Raw genomic sequence first — 20,201 nt, forward strand, 5'->3', positions numbered from 1 at the left:
ATGAGATAGAATGGAGGAATTTACCAACATCCATACCTTCTCCAAGCCTTTTGAATAGCTTTTGCTGCATTATACTTCCTCTGAAAGAGCTCTTTTCTTGCTCTTTCTTTTTCTATTACTTGCATCTGAATTGCTGATGGGACTGATTCAGTGTATGCATTTTGGTGCTGAACAAAACACAGCTGATCTTCTGAATTTCTGGATATCAATAGAGCTTCTCTCTTCAGGGTTGCATCACCTTCATGATCACCATTCACAGCCATCTTGTTGGGTGCAATCGTTGTAACACTTGCATTCTTAGCCACCAAACAACAGGCTTTACTATTTTTCACCTTGTTGATTTGTCTAACTATACCATTTGAAGTATCCCTTTCAGTGTTCACTCTTTTTACTGTGGCACTGCCAGGCCTGCTTGAGCTAGCCAAGGACCATTTTTCATTACTTAATTCTTTATTTTTTGTTTTTAACTGATGTGGATTATTTTTAAGTGCTTTATTACACTGTCCTGAGTTTCTTACACTTCTGCTACTTCTACTAATGCATCTATTATCCTGAATAGAAACTGTTGTTTCTTCAGAATGGTTTATATCATTCTTTACTGACCAATTTTGATGGTCTGATTTTTCCCCAGAGCTGGGAGATTCAGTGTTTGAATTGTGCCTTTTAATGCTGATGTGCATAAACATACCAGCTGCTGTTGCAGGAGGCTTATGTTTTTTGCCATCCCTGCCTAAGGTAGCAGATACAGTTCGATGCTTTGTTTCAGTTTGATGCCTATGATGATCATTATTCTTACAGGAATATGAAGGGCTACAGGCAGACTTGCTATTACTGTTCGTCTCACATACATCTACAGAAACAGAGAGAAATAAAAATGTATTTGTCACTTCTTAAATTATGGTTAGCTTGACAAATTGTCAGTATTGTTATAATACAAAAAAAGATGTTTTTTTTTCAAAGTCAGCTTGTAAGATCTAGCTTTAAAGCTAGAAGCAGTTTAAAGTTTTAATACATAATATTAAATATAAACAAATAATAGAGCTTAGGAAATAAAGGTTGCAGGATTCTAAAAGAGGATTCTATAAGTAATTTTCAAGCAGCCATGTGTGAATTCATACATTTCAGATAATGAATCTTTACAGTATCTTCCAGAAATTTTAGATAGGAACCCCACTCCTAAAGTATATATACGTATGCATGCTTAAGTGCAACTCCCACTATCCTCGTATGTTCTGAGGTCCACTACAGTGCTCTTTAATGACAATCTAATAAAATAGGCACTGTAGCAGGGCAGAGTTTGAGTTGTGTGAATTCACAGATTACCACCCAAAGAACTATTGCTATAGATAAGCGACCAGTTTTTCATTGTGGTCCCTATAATTCACACTTACAGTTGACTAATAAGCTGTTTACCTGGTGAAAATAGAGTTGGTCACAGAGATAGTCAGAAGTCATGCCAAAGCAGTCTTGAACAAAAGTTCAAGTGTTTCACAAATGTTAAGAGCTGAAACCAAGTAACCAGCTGCTGCAAGTTTGGAAGTAGCATATTTCGTTCAAATGCAGCCATGGATGCTACTCAAGTGGCAAGTCTTTGCTCTCTTATACTATAATTTTAATCTTGACAACCCACCTCAAATATGGCTGTATCTGGTTGTATAAAGCACTGGACTCCTGCCTTCCCAGTCCCCACATTTTATTGTTCAGAATATGGGACTGTTCTTAGCCCTGACAAATGGTAAAAGAGATTACAAACCCATTTTTCTTTTGTGATCTTCACCAAGTAGCTCTACTGAGTGACCTTTGTTCTTGACAATCATTTTGTTTGATAAAACTGTGGTTGAGCTTCTCTTGCTTTTTCCTGGTTGATTTTGTGACATGCTGCCAGATGGAGCCCTTTTACCAGGTGGAACAGAGCACTGTGGAGTATGAAGTCTCAAATGATTTCTCTCCAATTCTGGGAAATCCTCCTGCTGTACTTGGACCTTATTAGTTTTGGAATTCTGCATTTCTTTCTGCTGTTCTGAGGCTTTCCTTCTATTTTCTTCTTCACGTTTCCTACAGTCAATATTTATAACATTTAAGAGTTAATGGAAACTATTTTGAGTTTCTCACCGAAAAGCTCTTCTTAAAATGTTAGAAATTATTTTAAAAGATTAAAACCATATATTACTTGTACCCCTTTTGTGCTAATTATCAACTAACCATGTAAAACAGCCTAAGGACCTAATCCAGCTACAATTAAGAATCCTTACACATCTCACTGGATATCACATAAATATCACTGGAATATTTAACTACAGATTTAATATAAAATATCTGGGATATTGATTTAGACTGAGAAAATGCTGTACATCATCATGAATGAAAAAATGATTTTTAAAAAAATCTGCTTCTCATATAAAAAATCCCGAAGTTGTTTTTTTAGTATAAATAATTAAAACATTAATTAAAATGGTTAACACATGCATTAAAACATAGTGTATAGAAAACAAAGTAAGCAACAGAAAGAGTAATAAAGCAGCAGCAAAAAGCTTTAAAATATCATAACAGCAGATCAAGTATTCAATTCTAGATGAAGAAAAACTAATCCAGAAGTAGAAGTGCAAAGATCACATATATAACAGGCATTGTACCCTGCTGGTCAAGGATAAAGCAAGTTTTCCAATTAATGTTTTGGCTACAATCTAATTGGATCAATGCAATGCATGCTATGTAGGTCTGCCTTTGAAAGACATTCAGAAATACAAATTAATGAATATATGGCACATTACCACATCACCCTACACAATGCGATGTGTAGAAATGGTTCACTGCACTGATGGAGGTATTGTGAACTTACATCAGGGACACCTAGGCTCAAGCCACTTTTTGACTACAGACCGCACTGGAATGTGCCTCACATCTCAGAGTACCTTGCCTTATAGCTTTGGTGCTAGGGATTACAACTCTAGGGGGAGAACTTTATTACCTTGCTGCTTGAGCTCTCAAAGAAAAAGCAGGATATAAATACAATCAATCCATCCATCCATCAATCGTGCTGTCCTTCTCTGTGGTAAAATGCAAATGAGTACAGTAGCTATTACATAGGATGTCCCTGTTTGGGTGTTAAGAACACCTGAAGGCTCATCTCCTCCCATAAGGATCTGCAGCCTAAGCATTGCATTCCCAAATAAAGCCCAATTCTTTGTGGAAACATGAGGCAACAACAGCTGACTCGCAGTTCTGAAGACAAGACTGGTTGGTCCCCTTACATCCTTTAAAGAGACATTTTTATTTGGCAAGACATTTAATTTGCCCTATAATAATATGACAACCTTCCCTATACAGTCAATTTGTTGTAAGCAGAAATCCAGTACAAAGCCAAATACAAAACACTGATTAAAAAAATATGGAAGCAAATAAATAAAACCTGCAAAGACAAAACAATATATTACAAAATGGACAGGTGGCAAATGTCAGATCAGAATATTCTCTGCTATTTTAAATTTTAAATGTTGTGACATGATTTGTAGACTGTTGACACACGGCAGACTATTTATGCAGCATGCCATCATCGATTCCTGTGTTTCAGAAGCAATACCAAAATGTGTTGTTTCAATGAGATATGTCAGGAAAAAGCCCTAATTTTAACTGTCATTGTTATCTTGTCATGCATTCTTTTCAGAAGTAGCTCCTTTAATCTCAGGGCATGAAAAGCTCTGAGTTACACTCTGGGAAAGTTGAATCATTCAGCCTTTGGCATTGAAAAAGTAGCTTATTTGAAAATTTTACAATAATAATATTACTGCTTTACAATATACAGTATGTGATATCTTTCCTGTATGCAGTATAAAAACACCAGTTTAATCTGACAAATTAAGACCTCACTACAAAGTTATTTTTTCTTTCAAAGAAGTACATTGATTACTCCCCACATTAAGCCAAAAAAAATAAATCAGATAAGCTCTTTCAAACACAGGAGAAACATACAATTTGTCACCCTGAATTCTGTACGTGTCTAGATAACAGATCAACTGAATATATCAAAGATTTATGTGGCACTTCAAAGACTAAAAAAATACAAATGGGACTCTGCAGCAAAGAAGTAACTGAATCAGTGGCTCTAACGCACTGCTCAAACCTGGTTAATAGGCATAAAAAAGGGTTTTGAACATTTAAAACTGCAAGCAGTCCATATACAAGTCAATGGAATGTGAGGTTTTTGCATGTAATTCTGAATTTGGTTGTGCTGAAAGAAGTTCTGGGAGAGCAATTCAAACTGATTAATATAAGAAAAATTATGGAAGATTTTTGACTGAGAATCCAGTTTTAGTTCTAATATAAAACAGGTATCCCGGATACAACCTTTTGTATGACCCAATACCATTCTGACAATTCTTTCCAATACAGTCATGTCACACATTCTTAGTAAATGTTTACATTGTTACATTAATGTGTGCATTAGACCTGAATCTACACCTTACCAGAAACTATGTATTACACGGACAATTGGATAGTCAATCATTATTATTTTTTTTGGAAAATGTCTGTGGGAATCCTCCAGGGACTCAACATTTTATATTAAACCTTTACAGGACTGTAATTTAATTGGATCAAGGCAAACAGGTCAAGGGTTGTTTATTCTGCCCACTTTCACTTTATACAAGGACTGCCTTATTATGTGATCTTTTATTTCCCTTGCCTTTATTTATACCTAGCTTTGTTCACACATGCATTAATTTACAAAAGTAAATTAAAATGTAGTTGAATATACTATTATTTATAATTCCCAAGTATGAGAATGCATGTTTAGATGATCCCCTTTGTATAAAAGTCAAATAAACATATAAGGAACAGGTAAGTCATGAAACTCAATATTTGAGCAAGTCTCTTTTCTTTTGCACAGAATTTATGTGAGGCAATATTAAGAAGCAGTATTTCCTACTTTCTCCCTGAACAGGTAGACTTAATTATACCACCTCATTTGCATGTGTAGACCTGAAAGTATGCAATGTATAGCATATAAATAATTTGAAATGGGGAAGCACAGTGGAACCACATGGGGAGCCCAGAGGAAAGAGATTATGCTTATGGATTAGCATCTCTCTGTCTGTCATTTCTCTTACTTGGCATGGAAATGAATTCTGCTGCATATTATTGCAAACTAGATTTGGGGGTTTCCTCACAAAGGAATCTTATTCCCATAAGATTATTCTATTCACCAAAAAGCAGACATATCCTTGGATCTAGTGACCTGAATTAGAGTTATAGGCCTCTCTTAATGCATCCTTTTTCCTTCTTTTACAGAAGTTTATTCTACCTCTTCTGTGTAAATATCATAAGCAGAGAAACTAGTGTGTATTCACTAGTGTAGAGATGATCTGTGGCTATTCTTACATTTTTCAACTGATTTTTCTTTGAGTTAGAAAAATGTGGAATTAGTCATCTAACACCTTTCAAAACCAGAGCAGATGGATCAAGAGATAGCACTGCAATAAAAAGATACAGAGAAATTCTCTGAAACCAGGAGACAAGAGATCTGCTTGCTTATTGTAGGGGATTATTTAACTTCAAACAATAAGTCTGCAGGTGAGAGATTTGTTGAAAGGCCACCTCCATCATACATTTTGGCAAATTCTTTCACTGATAAAAGCACTGACATGGCACAGGGCCTGGCTATCTGAGGGACTTCTATCTCTGATACTTTTTGTGCATCCCGTAGGAGCTGATAAAGTGGGTATGCTTCCTGTCCCATTGATCAAACACCATCAATTGTTGGGATCCAGAAAGTACATCTTCTCTGTCATAGCACCTGCCCTATAGAACAGCACATACCCCTCCCCAAGATCTATATGGCGCCTGATTATGTTTAAAAAGTCTTTGAAAACCTGGCTTTTCACCAGCTTTCACTTCATGGTGGTGAACCCCTTATAGAATTTTATGTTAGTCTGAATATTTTCTCTTCTGGATGTACATTGTCCTTTCCTTTACTGTTTTAATAGTTCTTACTGCTTATAATGGTATACACTGCCCAGCGTCTTTATGGGATTGGGTTGCCTTCTAAATCTGACATATAAAAAAATAAATTTGTCACTGTCAGATCAGTAACTCACTCTAAAACAGTCAGTCAGATTAAGTAGGTTTCAAGACACAATGATATAATCCAGATCACGGGCTCTCTTTTAGCCCACTTGATGAATAATATCTCTTTCAAGGTACAGTAATTTCCTACTGCCACAATATGGGTGAAAATATCCATTATTTTCACCAATGTGAAAATACATGATGTCTTTAGATTGGGGCTGTAAAATGGCTGAACAGGTTATATTAAATGGGAAGCAAAAAAACAACTACCAACAAGGTTCATTTGGTCCCATTGTAGCATTAAATTTCCTTCCCATTACAAGCCCAAAACCTGGGAAGGCAACTAACAACTCAATAATGTATCTTTCTAGTGTGATACATAGTTCTTTTGTATGAAACTGTTGCTTCTGTGGTGCAGATAAACCTGGATAAGTAACAGCATACAGTTACTAAACTACGTCATCATGGCTTTTGCAAAGTGCGGACAGCATTCACATTCAGCCATTTCAGCATATAGCCTGGTGGAATTAAGCAACGTGAGGCAACCTTTAGCTCTATAATTCTTGGATGAAGCACTCAAAACATATAAAGAAAAGCCATTACACCTGAAACCTGCTATTGGCCAATCTCCATTACACAGGAGAATATCTCATATCTGGAAAGGAAATGGTGAGAGAGTAATTTGTTTTCTAGTTCAACCCTACAGCATTCCACACAAGAATGGATACTTTACATAATCAACCATGAATACTCTTCCCTGTCAAACAAAGGAGCTCTCCTTAATGATGAGTAGGCTAAAATGCTCTGAAGGCCCAGGGGAATCACACTGTTGTTTGTCAGATGTTGCATCATCAGTGGGATAAGAGTGCTCTGACTGATGGAAAAAAATCAGCTCCCCTTAGGTGCTCCAGTGCCACATTTTACACCAAAAATGAACTTACTATATGATCTCTTAGCACCTGTAAATTCTGCAAAGATATTAGGTAACTTACCTCCTGATTTCACACACAGTGTCTATCAAGAATGCAACCCCCAATGACATTCAAAGGATAACTAAGCCCTCAAATGCTCAGAGGAAGGTGGTGGTTTTGGTTCAGTATTGTTCAGGAGTCCTTTTGAGAACTTGTTCTTGACTCATCAAGACCAATCAGAATCATTTCACCACTCATCCCACATGGGGATTGCTGTAGGTTCTCCAAACTATGCAGGATTTCAGATTCTTCATCCTTTGGTAGTGGGCCAAAATGGCTTGTGTCATTTAAAAGACTTTTCATTGGACCTGCTTGGAAGTACCATGGGAACAATGGGGAACTGGCACTATGTCTGTGTAGTTAATATGAGCATTATATATATTAAAAAAGCACCACTAGCAATGATAGCTTCAGGGGGCCCTGTCAGAGCAGAAGCAAGCAGAACTCAACTGACGGTAAGCCATTTCTTTCCCCCTCTAGTAAAGGATGCAGAAGGTATATATGGCTAAATTCTTGTGCAAACAACTCTCTCTCTGTGAAGTTAAATAGCCAGGGAGGAGTGCACTTTGAATCTTTCTCAGAGCAGACACAGTGGAGGAAGAAAAGCAATCTTAAATTCCCTCCAGATTGAGATTGTGAAACTTCCAGCATGTTTTCCAGGAAGGGAAAGCAATTGCATGCAAAATTCTGGGAACTATAAGTAATCACAGCAGTGTGTATTTTATTTTATTTAATAATTTTAGTCTTGCCTGATTCCTTTCACAGCCATTTCCCTGGGATCCAATCCCCATTTAAAATGAGCCTACCCATTGTCCTTTGTTCACACTTGCTCTTGAAATCTAAGTCTTTTTCTCTATACCCAGCATCCATCTATGACACTTGCTGTTGTGTTTTCTAATAAAAGTCAATCCAATTTAAACAGACAACTTCATGCCAGTTTGGGTCTTGGAGATGGTAATCTAGCAACAAAACTAGGCCTCTGCAGATTGACTACTAGTTTTTGCACTTAAACTGTCTTTGTGCTTTTCAATTAATAGGATAAGGAAATAGAGTATTATTTGTTATCTCCTCTAATTATTGTGTGCCATTATTTTCACTCACCAATCTCAGGACAGAAAAAAGATTTTTCCTTTGCTTGGGCTGCTATAGACACCAAGCAGAACGCAGTTCATTGCCTTAAACCAGGCATCTTGCTTTTGTGCACTCTTTCTCTCAGTGCACCTGCAGCGAGATCTCGCTCCCTTTCCAGGTGCTTGCAAATTCCTCTCCCCTTTCTAGCAGTTCCCTCCTTGATGCAGCCTCAAAGCCTCTCCTCTGTTCCCTTCTGAGGCCACAGGTTTGTATAGGAGGATTGTGCTTTCCAGGCTTAATTAGTGCTCTTCTGAAGGTTTTTTTTTTTAAAGAAACAAAGCTTCATACAGGAAACTTTGTCCAGCTTTGCATTCAGCATACTTTTGCATCAAATTAGTAAGCCTGGTCAAGAAGACTTTACAGGAAAATACTCTCTCCCCATCCGTTATCTTGTGACCCTGGAGATCACAACCCATACTTCGGGAAATGAAAATAATTTTGCCTTCTCAAGATAGCTCTGGACATACTTCTCAAACAGAAGCCTCTTATGCCTTTGCCAAACTCTTCAGAAATCAGAGGAATCTTCAAACCAACTTGACAACATAGTATTGGAGCTGCCCTTCAAAGCATAAAAGTCTCACTAGACAAGTGTGTATCTTTGGATATGCATCAGTATCAGTAGTCATTGTGCCAAAGTAGTAGCATATTCTGTGTAGCCAGTTAACACACACACAGCCAGCTTCTGGTAACAGACTCAAAAAAATTATTATAGTCATAACTCTTTTACCAAAGTAACACAAAATATACTTCAAACTCAAAGCTTTCTGAGTAGAATACAAGCATGAGAGCTTACGTCAGCAAAACAGTCCGTAGAGATAAATTTCAAGTTCAGGAAGATCCCATAATAACCCATTTTCAGTCCAAAGTTCCAGGTAATGCAGTAACAGCATATAGACAGAGTTACAGGGAAAATCTTTTTTTTTGCCATAAAGAACCACTGACAAAAGCCATCTCTTTGGCATTGCCCTGAATATCAGCTTGACCAATTTGGTAAGTCAAGCTTGTTTCTTCCAGGTAGATGGTGTGACTTCCTTTGCTCTACACTACTTAATTTGCAACCTGTTGCTGGGCTGAGTCTTGGAATCAGCTGACTCCACCTGCACCTCTCTCCTCTGGTATGCTATCTTCAGCTAATTATTTAGTTTAGTTTAATGGTTTATTAAAGTTTATTTAGTTTAATAGTTCAGCAAGTAGCTAAACTATTTGTAATACATAGCCTTCCCCAACTTTGCACTTTCCAGATGCATTGAGATCACAACTCTCATAGATCCCAGCCAGCATGGACCTGGAATTCTAAGAATTATTTTCCAGATTGGGGGAGACAATGTTACATATTTGTTTGGTTTCTCCTTTGGCTCTGAGAAGTTGAAACTCAGAAAGCAAGACTGAGACTTGGGTACAGTAAACTTGTTCTACATTTGCCCATTTAGTCCCACCACAGCTGCTTTCCTATGCATAAGAGAAAAGTTACAGAGATTTTAACAGAAAAAGAGAAAAAAACATTTAGGAAAATTTGAATTATTAAAACAATGCAAAAGAAAATTGTTAAAGTTGTTACTTACCTCTCACTTGTTAGTTTTTAAAAAAAATCTTGGTATTCATTGAATACTTTCATTTAAATAGAAAATTGGGAGGAAGAATTACAGAATCACTCATGACATATAAGTTGGGCTTGCACATGCACACCGTATGCTGTCTAAATGGATTAGGACAAAGGAATATCAGAGACTGTCTTAGTGGGAATACTCTTCTCATTCCCTTTGTCACTTCCAATATCCCATGTAATATTATTATTAGGTTTATATGATCATTAAGTTTAGGAATGAGCAATTCCCACGAGACAACTAATGGAGACAAGGGGATAACAGGCAGATTCTGCTGAGTGCAGTAACTGACAGCCAACGCAGATGCAAGATTAAGCACATCATTAGCCTATATATGCTGATCTCGACTAGATTTGTAGGGAAGGGAGCTTTAACACTTTCTCCTAATCTTGGTAGGCCCTAAGAAGTCTTCGTTGGCCTTGAGAGTAACTATAATTAGCATCAATGGCAACTTGTCTCCTGTTACAAACTGTATGTATGTTTTTGTATGTACATGTGTGCATTCCAAATAGGAACTATAGCAGTATCAAAGGAAAAGCTGCCTTTGGGCTTTTTCCTGCAACTTCTTCTTTTCAGCTGTGACCCCATGATGTTATTTCATTCTCAGCCTGTGAGTGAGACAGGCTTAACTTGTCCTTAGCTATATTGCTTTAAAGTGGTGTTTTCCCCATATTCCAGCAATGTCCAAAGGCAATGTTATGGTGTATAAAATCTGTTAAGGTCTGTCACTTACTATCTTGGAGGGAAATCAGAGGATTGAAAGAGACACAGGAGAGGAATTGGCAATGCGGACATGCCAGGATAGTTTTCTCTTGACTCAAGGGTGGGCGGAGAGCACTCCAACTCAATGTTGGAAATAGATGTTTGCCCCCATGTGCCACAGTCTTATTCTGGGATACCACTTCCTTCAGCAGATCTATTCTCTCTCTCTCTCTCTCTCCCAAGATCTAAATCTAATTACATGATTAATATTTACTTTTGCCTGTAGGAGTAACTAGTTTACCAGAAACTTCAGTTGAAACCATTTAGAAGTATAAAACTTATTGTCTTGTTATATATCATAGATATATAAGTTTTATATAAGAACACAACTGTGTATACATACATAGATTCACATATATGCAGAAATTCAGCACACTGAAACATATTAAAAACATGTTTTTCATTTTTGCTCCTATATTAAACTTACTTGGCAGCAGCATCTTTCCTCAGCTGATCATGTTTCATTAGAAGGTTTTTCCTATTTTGAAAAGCTTTTCTAACTTTGTATCCTTTGTAGACTGCCTGAATTTTGACAGCTGCAATATCTTGTATTGCAGCTATAGATAATGCACCATGCTCCAACATGAACTGAATTACTTCGTGGTGACCTCCCAGCAAGGCAAAATCAAGTGGTGTATATCTAAAAATAACAAAATATTTTTATAGAACTGACCCAATAGCAAAGAAAGTGCAATAATCAATGTTTAATTAAGTCAGTCATCTTACACTTATTCTGGAAATTGGGTGACAAAAAGAAAAAAAAATGAATGTGCATGGTTAACATATTTACTGGCATTTAATTCATTATATTTATTATTATTTAACTGTAAATTTAAATTGTATAAGTTAATTACACTGGGTCTGGGTCCTGTCAGTCAAAGAATGCCTTCTTGCAGGATCCAGAAAGCATGCTTACTGTGTTGCAATTCCTGCCCTCTGGAATTATCTCCCTCCAGAGATTTGTGTGGCTCCCACCCTTATATCATCCAGAAAACTACTGAAGATTTGGTTTTCCCAGGCTTTGAGGACAGCATGATTGTGGAGCTTCCTTTTGCCTGTTTTTTTTTTTTTTGGTCTTGTTTTGAATACTTTGCTCTTCCTGTCACTTGTATCTTTTATTTGTGTGTGTGTGTATGTGTGTGTGTGTATGAGTGTGTGTGTGTGTTTATGTGTATGTGTATATATATATAGGTTCTTAGTTGTAAGCCACCCAGAGTAATTTAGAAGTCAGGCGGCCTATTAAATACACACATACATACATACTGATATTGTTAATCTTATATTGCTGAAAAGAATGTTCTTTCAGGTAACAAGAAGCAACATATAAGAGGCCTAATGCATCAAAAATCTTCTAGTCATAGGTTCTTACTCACTTACCAATAAGAAACTAATATTTTATCTATCTATCTATCTATCTATCATCTATCTATCTATCATCTATCTATCTATCTATCTATCTATCTATCTATCTATCTATCTATCTATCTATCTATCTATCTATCTATCTATCTATCTAATTTATCCCTGCCCATCTCCTCCCATCGGAGGCCTCTGGGCGGTTTACAACAAATGATTAAAACCATCAGAATAATAAAATACAATAAAAATACTATAAATAGAAATAAAAATAAAGAATAAAAATCCAAGCGATGAAAGATCTAAAACAGTCCAAGTGTGGGAGGAGTGGTCTATAACAACCATCCCCATGTAACTCTATTCCCCTCTCCACCCCAAGCGAGGCGGCAGAACCAGGTCTTCAGACTCCACCGAAAGGCCAGGAGCGATGGGGCCAATCTCACCTCCAGGGGCAGCATGTTCCACAGGGCGGGAGCTATTGCGGAGAAGGCCCGCTTCCTGGACCCTGCCAGATGAAATTCTTTTACAGATGGGGTCCATAGCATGCCCTCTCCGCACGATCGGGTGGGACGGGTTAATGTAATGGGGAAGAGGCGGTCCCTCAGGTAACCTGGTCCCATGCCATGTAGGGCTTTAAAGGTAATAACCAACACCTTGAATTGGACCCAGGAGCAAACTGGTACCCAATGCAGCTTGCGCAGCAGTGGTGTTACATGTGCCCTTCTGGGGGTACCAAAAACAGGTCACGCAGCTGCATTCTGGACCAGCTGAAGCTTCCGGATACTTTTCAAGGGTAGCCCCATGTACTGCGCATTGCAATAGTATATCTGAGAGATAACAAGGACATGAGTGACTGGTCCAGGAAGGGGCGTAACTGGTGCACAGCACGTAGCTGCACAAAGGCTCTCCTGGCCACGGCTGCCACCTGCTCTTCGAGCAGGAGCCGTGAGTCCAGGAGGACCCCCAAGTTACGCACCGGGTCTGTCTGGGGCAGTGCAACCTGATCCAGAACCAGAGATGTTAATGTCCCGGATACAGAAGAACCATTAACCTACAGCCACTCAGTCTTACCAGGGTTCAGTTGAAGCCTGTTGTTCCCCATCCAGGCCCCCACAGTCCCCAGACACTCGGAGAGGGTAGTCACGGCATCACTTACTTCACCCAGGATGGAGATATACAATTGCGTATCATCAGCATACTGATGATACCTCATCCCATGGTGACGGATGATCTCACCCAGTGGTTTCATGTAGATGTTAAAAAGGAGAGGGGAGAGTACTGATCCCTGTGGCACCCCACAAAGACGGGGCTGTGGGGCCGATCTCTCCTCCCCTATCAACACCGACTGGAGGAAGGAGGTGAACCAGCGTAAGACTATGCTGCCCACCCCCAACTCCTTAAGCCGACCCAAAAGGATACCATGGTTGATGGTATCGAAAGCCGCTGAGAGATCAAGGAGAGCAAGGATGGATGCACTGCCTCCATCCCGCTCCCACCAGAGATCATCCATAAGTGCAACCAATGCCGTTTCCATCCCATAACCAGACCTGAAACCTGACTGAAAGGGGTCTAGATAATCCGTTTCCTCCAGGACCCTCTGGAGCTGCAAAGCCACCACTTTCTCAACCACCTTCCCCAAAAAGGGGAGGTGGGAAACTGGACGAAAATTGTCCAGAACAGTAGGGTCCAGCGATGGCTTCTTGAGGAGGGGATGTACCAACGCCTCTTTAAAGGTCGCCGGAAACACCCCCTCTCCCAAGGATGTATTAACCATCGCATGGACCCAACCACATGTGACCTCCCAGCCTGCTTTTACTAGCCAGGAGGGACACAGGTCTAGATGGCATGTGGTGGCATTTACTGTCTGTAGGATCCTGTCCACTTCCTCAGGTCCAACAGGATCAAACTGCTCCCAGATAACTGTTCCCCTGGTATCTCTCCAGACCAACTTGGAGTGGATCCGAGCGATTTTGTCCTGCAGATGCTCAGCAAATTCCTCTGCACGGCCCTGTAGGTGGGTCGCTAAACCCACCTTCCCCAAAAGGGATTGAGTGATCTTAAACAAGGCCGTCGGGCGGCATTCTGCAGACGCAATAAGAGTGGAGAAATATTGACGTTTCGCCGCTTTTATCGCCACAAGGTAGGCCTTAATGGCGGCTTTTACCTGTGTTCGGTCAAATTCAGTCGACTTCCTCCAGCGGCGCTCTAGGCCTCTCTTAACCCTCTTCAGCACCCTCAGCTCCTCTGTAAACTATGGGGAGTGCCGGGTTCGATGAGGCAAGAGAGGCCGCACAGGCGCAATCCTGTCCAAGTCCCCGGCTGCCTCCCTATTCCAGGCTGCAGCTAGGGCCTCCGCTGGACCGTGCAGCAGATCACTGGGTATAACCCCCAGTTCCCTCTGAAACCCTACCGGGTCCATCAGTCGCCGGGGGCGGACCAATCGAATGGATCCTGCCTCCCTGTGGAGGGGGGTGGCATAAGAGAATCTCAGGGCCACCAGGGTATGGTCTGACCATGACAATGGGGACAGATCTATCTCTCCCCTCAGATCACATTGCCACTGCTCTGACAAGAAAACCAAGTCTGGGGTGTGACCACTGTCTCGAGTCCGGTCCCGAATTATCTGGGACAGGCCCATGGCTGCCATGGTAGCCATGAACTCCCGAGCTGCCTCTGAGGCATGCCCCAGGGATGGCAGATTGAAGTCCCCCAGAACCATAAGCCTGGGGAACTCCACCGCCAGCCCCGAGACGGCCTCCAGCAGCTCAGGCAGGGAGGTTGCCATGCAGCAGGGAGGTTGGTACAGCAGCAACACTCCCAACTGTTCTCGAGAACCCAACTTGAAGAACAGGGTCTCACAACCAGCCACTTGTGGAGCAGGGCCCCTGAAGGCCACAAGAGACTCTTGGATGACAACAGCCACCCTTCCTCCCGTGCCCTGGGATCTCGGCTGGTGCCATACCGTAAACCCAGCTGGGCACATTTCCGAAAGGGGTACCCCCACTTCCGCACCCAGCCAGGTCTCGGTAATACATGCCAGGTCTGCCCCCTCCTCAGCGATCAAGTCACATATGAAAGGGGCCTTGTTATTAACTGACCTGGCATTAAGAAGCAGCAGCCGGAAACCAGGGCCCCTATGGATCTGCTGACCAGGGCCTGGGTCTGAGCGCAGGTATATACTAGTATATTTTTATGTTTCTCATAATTAACTTTACCTAATATAATTGATTGCTCAAAAATAAAGGCCAGCTTGGGGACTTAATATTAATTTTATAATAGGGAACCCCAGTGTACCATGGCAGAAATTCAACCACCAGCAAAATACAAAGCATTATATAGGACAAAATTTTAGTCAACAAAAAAAGCCCATAAAAACCCAAAATGAAGAATAATATCAGACCCTACTTAAAGACAGGATATGAAATTAGGTGTTGTTAACACCTCTGGTGAGCCAGTTTGGTGTAGTGGTTAAGGCCTTAGAGTCCCGCCTTAGGCACAAAGCCAGCTGGGTAACCTTGGGCCAGTCACTTTCTCTCATCCCTAGGAATAAGGCAATGGCAAACTACTTGTGAAAAACCTTGCCAAGAAAACTGCAGGAACTTGTACAGGGAGTCTCCAAGAATCAGACATGATTGAATAAACTAAAAAAAACAACAACTCTGCAGGCCGAGTAATGGTTAATGAATATTAAAATGAATAACTGAATAGTAACAAGGACAGAGTTTTCTACAGTCGTGGAAAATCAGGAAAATGTGGCCGCCACCCAATTAAACAAGCATGCCCTCCCTATATTTATTTTTTTTAAGACCACTTTAATTTTTTCAGCAAATAAAATTATTACAGTTGCATTTGGGTACGCCTTGCCACCCCTCCATTTTAAAGGGCCTTTCTAAATTAAATTTTGGATAAAGTAGACCAAAATTAAATACTTACTTACCGCTTGAGGTTGGGGGGAGGTAGTGGCTCTGGCCAAACCCCTCAGTGTGGTGGTGGTGGGGCAGGTGGGGCTGAGGCTGCAAGTGGGGTCTAAGTATTGAATGTGGAGAAGCTGCAGCAGACAACACTTTGATAATCACTGACCTAGTGTTTACAGCCCTTTTTAATGTTCAAGTAGGAGTTACAATACCCATGAAATAATAAAGGTTATTGATCTGACTGAGAAAAGACAGGACTGGAGGAAGCATGTTTTGTATATTTGAAAAAGAGAATTGGCAGAACAGAAAAGCATCTCCCTTTTGCTAGGCCTCCAGCTCTCTGGCAAAGATAGGAAGTGTTTTGGTGGCTGGGAGAGGTGTTCTTAATATATTCTCTGCAGGGGCAAGGGCTGATAATAAAACTGGGGAGGCCATGTCACACACAAAGACCCACCATGATGTCCCCCAATAGTTTATTAATTATGAGATTTAATCAATGCATTAGTTAATTTGCACAAGTTAGCATATGAGAAAACTATTGTAAAATCATAGTCTCTTCTTAAAATTATGCATATATGCTTTGGAGAATGTACTGTACCATCTCAGAATGTACCTTCTCCTTGCAAAGAAATGAGTATCTCTAAGACTGCTCTTGCTACTAGTTTCAAAAGTAATTAAGTTAAAAATAATAAACAGTTAAAAATTGACCACCCCAGTTTTTAAACACTGATTAATCAGACATTGTAATCCTAATATTAACATTACTAAGATTTGTATAGTGCAGCCTTCTCCAACCTGAATACTTCCAGATGTTTTGGACTACAAGTCCTAGAATCCCCAGCTGGCATCATATAAGTAGCATAGAGTTTTTTTGGGTTCAAAGCATTTCACATTACCTGCTGTTAAAGCAGCTTTAGCATGTTATTATACATATCCAGCATACAGTATTGGGAGGGCATATAAGTTGCAAAAAGGATAGTTTGTTCATGGTAGAGGTAAAGTCCGAGCTAGTGACTTTCCGATTTATCTTTCTACGACTTTTGCAGCAGAATTGTCATGTTCATCGTTCCAATGGTCTGGATACATCGTAACGTTTCGCATGTCAATTTCCTGATCCGTGTCTGTCATTTGCTGGGAGGAGAATTTCAGCCGTGCCGGGCTGTAATCTCCTTACTGTTACTGAGGAATGTATGTTTGGGTTATTGCATGTGTTCAAGGTTACTTTCCCAGGCCGATGTGTAACGGTTACCAACACCTGGGAGGGGGTGGTTGCTATGGTGGGGCGAGGGGCGGGATAGGGTTTGAAGCAAGGGTTTTTAGTTTGTATTTGGCGCGCTTTTGGTCATTCTCAGCTTTCTTTGTATTTGCACACTATTCTTTCAATAAATCAGTTTTCATTAAGAACCTGCTTGTGAGACTGAGGATGTCAGAATAAGGCAACCATTACAAGAATAGATCTAACAATCTGATCAGAAGAAGTTCCTGAAAGACAACAGAGATATTATTTAATAAACAATACCTTTCTTCATTATTCTCCATATGATTGGGAAAGGCACCGAACCCCAACAACAGCTTTATAGCATCAAGGTAGCCATTGTTACACAACCAATGTAATGCTGTCCTTCCCTATAGTCAGTAGAGCAGAAACATGTAAGAAAATGATTGAAATCGCCAAATTCCAGTTCAAACATAAAAATTATCAGACTATATACAATCCATATTCTTTACACTATTTTGAATACATACACAGATATAGAAAAGAATAAAGTAAAAACAAATCATATTAATGAATTATGAATGCTATTTTAAGAAAAATTGTTATAATTTCTTCTAAATGGAGAAAGTAAGGGGAATTCTAGGAAAAACAGGAAAAAATATCTACAGTTTAAATTTTGTTAGTCTCAACCATCTTGTGTCTCGTAATGTTCTGCCCAGATCTGGAACTTCTGGGGGAGGTATGGTGAACTGAAGACGGCTCTGTGACCACAGCAAAGACCAAGGAACTGGTTCCTTGGAACCTTTCCAGATAAGGAGAGGACGGGAGATCACCCACATATGCTCCAGATGGCTGCTCCTCGTGAGGAGACTGAAGGGACCAGCCATCTTGCTCGCAACCGCGGCAGAGCCTTTTAAACGACATTAAGTTTGCAAACCTCACTTTCTAATAACTTGCAGAAATTGCCTATTAACCATCTTAAAGCTATTAGAGACCTTCAGAATGACAAGTTTGAAAAGTCTTCATCGGGTGAGTTTATTTTCAACTCTGAACACGGAAAAAAAATAATTATAAGCTTAAGAACTTAAAGAATTTGAAATAAATAGCAAAAACCTAAATAAGATTTTGATCTAAGAAAGTTATAAATGGGTTAAGGCCCAGGTGAATTTGGAATATTGACTTTTACTATAAGATTTTGGAATTAATTATAAAAAATAAACAGTTTCTCGTGGGAAACAGACTTATTTTGGCTAACCTGGCTATTGTAAGAGATAAGTGATGATTTTAGAAACTAGAGGGGACTAGAGATTCTAAGCAGAAGAAAAAAAAATACAAGCTTGTTCTTGATGTTAGTTAATACTGGGACTTACAAAATGTAACAAAATGTTATAACATCAGAAATATTAAAGGACATCTTTGAAGAATGGAGCCAGAAATCAGTAACTACAGTATCAACACTGTCAGTGATGATGTTTGTTTCTATGGATAGATTATGTCTGAAAGATGTTAATGAAGGAATAGCAGATGTGGAACAAATTTTATCTGACAAGACAGAGGAAGTACCGAAAGTGGAACTACAAATGACAGGTCAAGAGAATGATTTGGAAAAGGACACACTGCTGGATATATAAAAGAAACTGGCTGAAGTTTTAAAAATTAAAAGGGAAATACAAATTATGAACCAAGAGAATGATCTGGAAAATGTTTTCTCATTGGATCTATGAAAGAGGCTTGTTAAAGCCTTGAAGAAACCTGTGCAATGGGATAAAGAAGAATTGAAGAGAAATCAAATCTAATACAGCTAATACAGAAAACAGCTAATACAGAAAACAGCGAGTGGTAAATGTGTGGGGCCTCATTTGGATCAGGTATATGGTGTATGTGTAAGGGCAGAAGGAGGAGGATTTTAACCTTTTCTCCCTTTTAACATCGTGATCTAGATGAGAAAGGGGAGATATATGTGCAATTTACATTAGGAAAGAAACCTATTTGCTCCAATTTGGGTTTTTTTTAACCCCATGTAAAGTGCAAATATTTGCACTGATTTGTATGGGACTAACAGTGAAATGCATAGTGTTAAACCCCCTACCACTCCTTGCCAGAGTTCTTATTTGGACTGGACCCACAATGTGTGCAATTTCCTTTGGAAGAAGTATTCAAGAAGTATTCCATTTAATGAATGGGAAATTGTTTTCTAATGTAAATTGCCCAAGCATGATAGGTATAAATGACACCCAGTTTTTACACTATGAATGTATAGTGGATTTTTGTGCTAAAGCTTGGATTAGCTTGATATCCAAGCAAAGTACTCCAACAGCACAGAATGTGTGCCTGAACTATTATAATAAATAATATAGTAAAACAACACATACCTCTTTGTCTTGAATATTTGGATCTGCATTATTTTCCAATAGCACCACCATACAATTAATGTAGCCTCCATAAGCAGCACACTGCAATGGAGTTCTACCTGCATAATCCTGTACATTAGGATTGATTTTATTCTCTATCAATATCTGGCAAACATCAGGGTTTCCTCCTAGAGCTGCCCAATGCAAGGGAGAGTGGCCGTCTTGGTCAACTAAATCAACTCTTGCTCCTCCTGCAATAATAATATATGTTTCAGTTAACCTATGCAGTCTGCCTCAGTTGTTTATTAACAAACAAAAAGGGTGCATACTGGTGCTATGCATAGCGTCCTTCCAACTCCCTTTCTCAAAATGTCAAGGTCTCACTTTCAAAGGCTTGGTTTGGTAGTTTTGAGGCATGTTTTTGTGTCAGTGAAGCTACTTACTGACAATCACAATGGAAGAATTTTGTGCATGCACACAGAAGGCAGATACAACATTTGCAATCAAATTTATCCCCCTCTTCCCATATAAAAATTGGCATCCTGATCACAGAGTTGCCATGTTCTGATGTGATACATATTTTTACATTTATTTTTCCTTTACTGCTTCTCCTTCCAACCCAGTGAATTAACCATCTGCAGTTTGAGAAATAGGTTGATAATGAAGATACAATTGTATTACAATCAGAGATCAGAAATCAGAAATGAACTATAGGGGCTTTATTACACTTCCCTTATAGAACTGCTGATGTTAAACCTGGCTGTGAAGAAGAATCTTTGTTGAAATGGCAAAGTAAGTGATGTAATTTAAGTAGCCGCTGGTCATCTAGGATG

At 39.5% G+C, this 20,201-nt stretch overlaps 1 protein-coding gene across 5 annotated transcripts in view; it reads right to left on the reverse strand.

Annotated features, from left to right (window-relative positions):
- INVS (inversin) overlaps positions 1-20,201 on the reverse strand; it is a 126,339-nt gene that overhangs the window by 13,484 nt on the left and 92,654 nt on the right. For 4 of the 5 annotated variants that reach the window (XM_063304250.1, XM_063304247.1, XM_063304248.1 and 1 more), the window contains 5 exons: positions 19,390-19,619; positions 17,321-17,427; positions 10,959-11,171; positions 1,754-2,055; positions 37-850 (listed from right to left, as the gene is read on the reverse strand). In XM_063304250.1, the coding sequence (XP_063160320.1) occupies positions 37-850; positions 1,754-2,055; positions 10,959-11,171; positions 17,321-17,427; positions 19,390-19,619 (1,666 nt within the window). The remainder of the gene's footprint in view (positions 1-36; positions 851-1,753; positions 2,056-10,958; positions 11,172-17,320; positions 17,428-19,389; positions 19,620-20,201) is intronic. The other variant, XM_063304251.1, reaches the window with a different exon arrangement.

The sequence above is a fragment of the Candoia aspera genome, chromosome 4 (assembly GCF_035149785.1).
Source record: "Candoia aspera isolate rCanAsp1 chromosome 4, rCanAsp1.hap2, whole genome shotgun sequence".
Lineage (NCBI taxonomy): Eukaryota > Metazoa > Chordata > Lepidosauria > Squamata > Boidae > Candoia > Candoia aspera.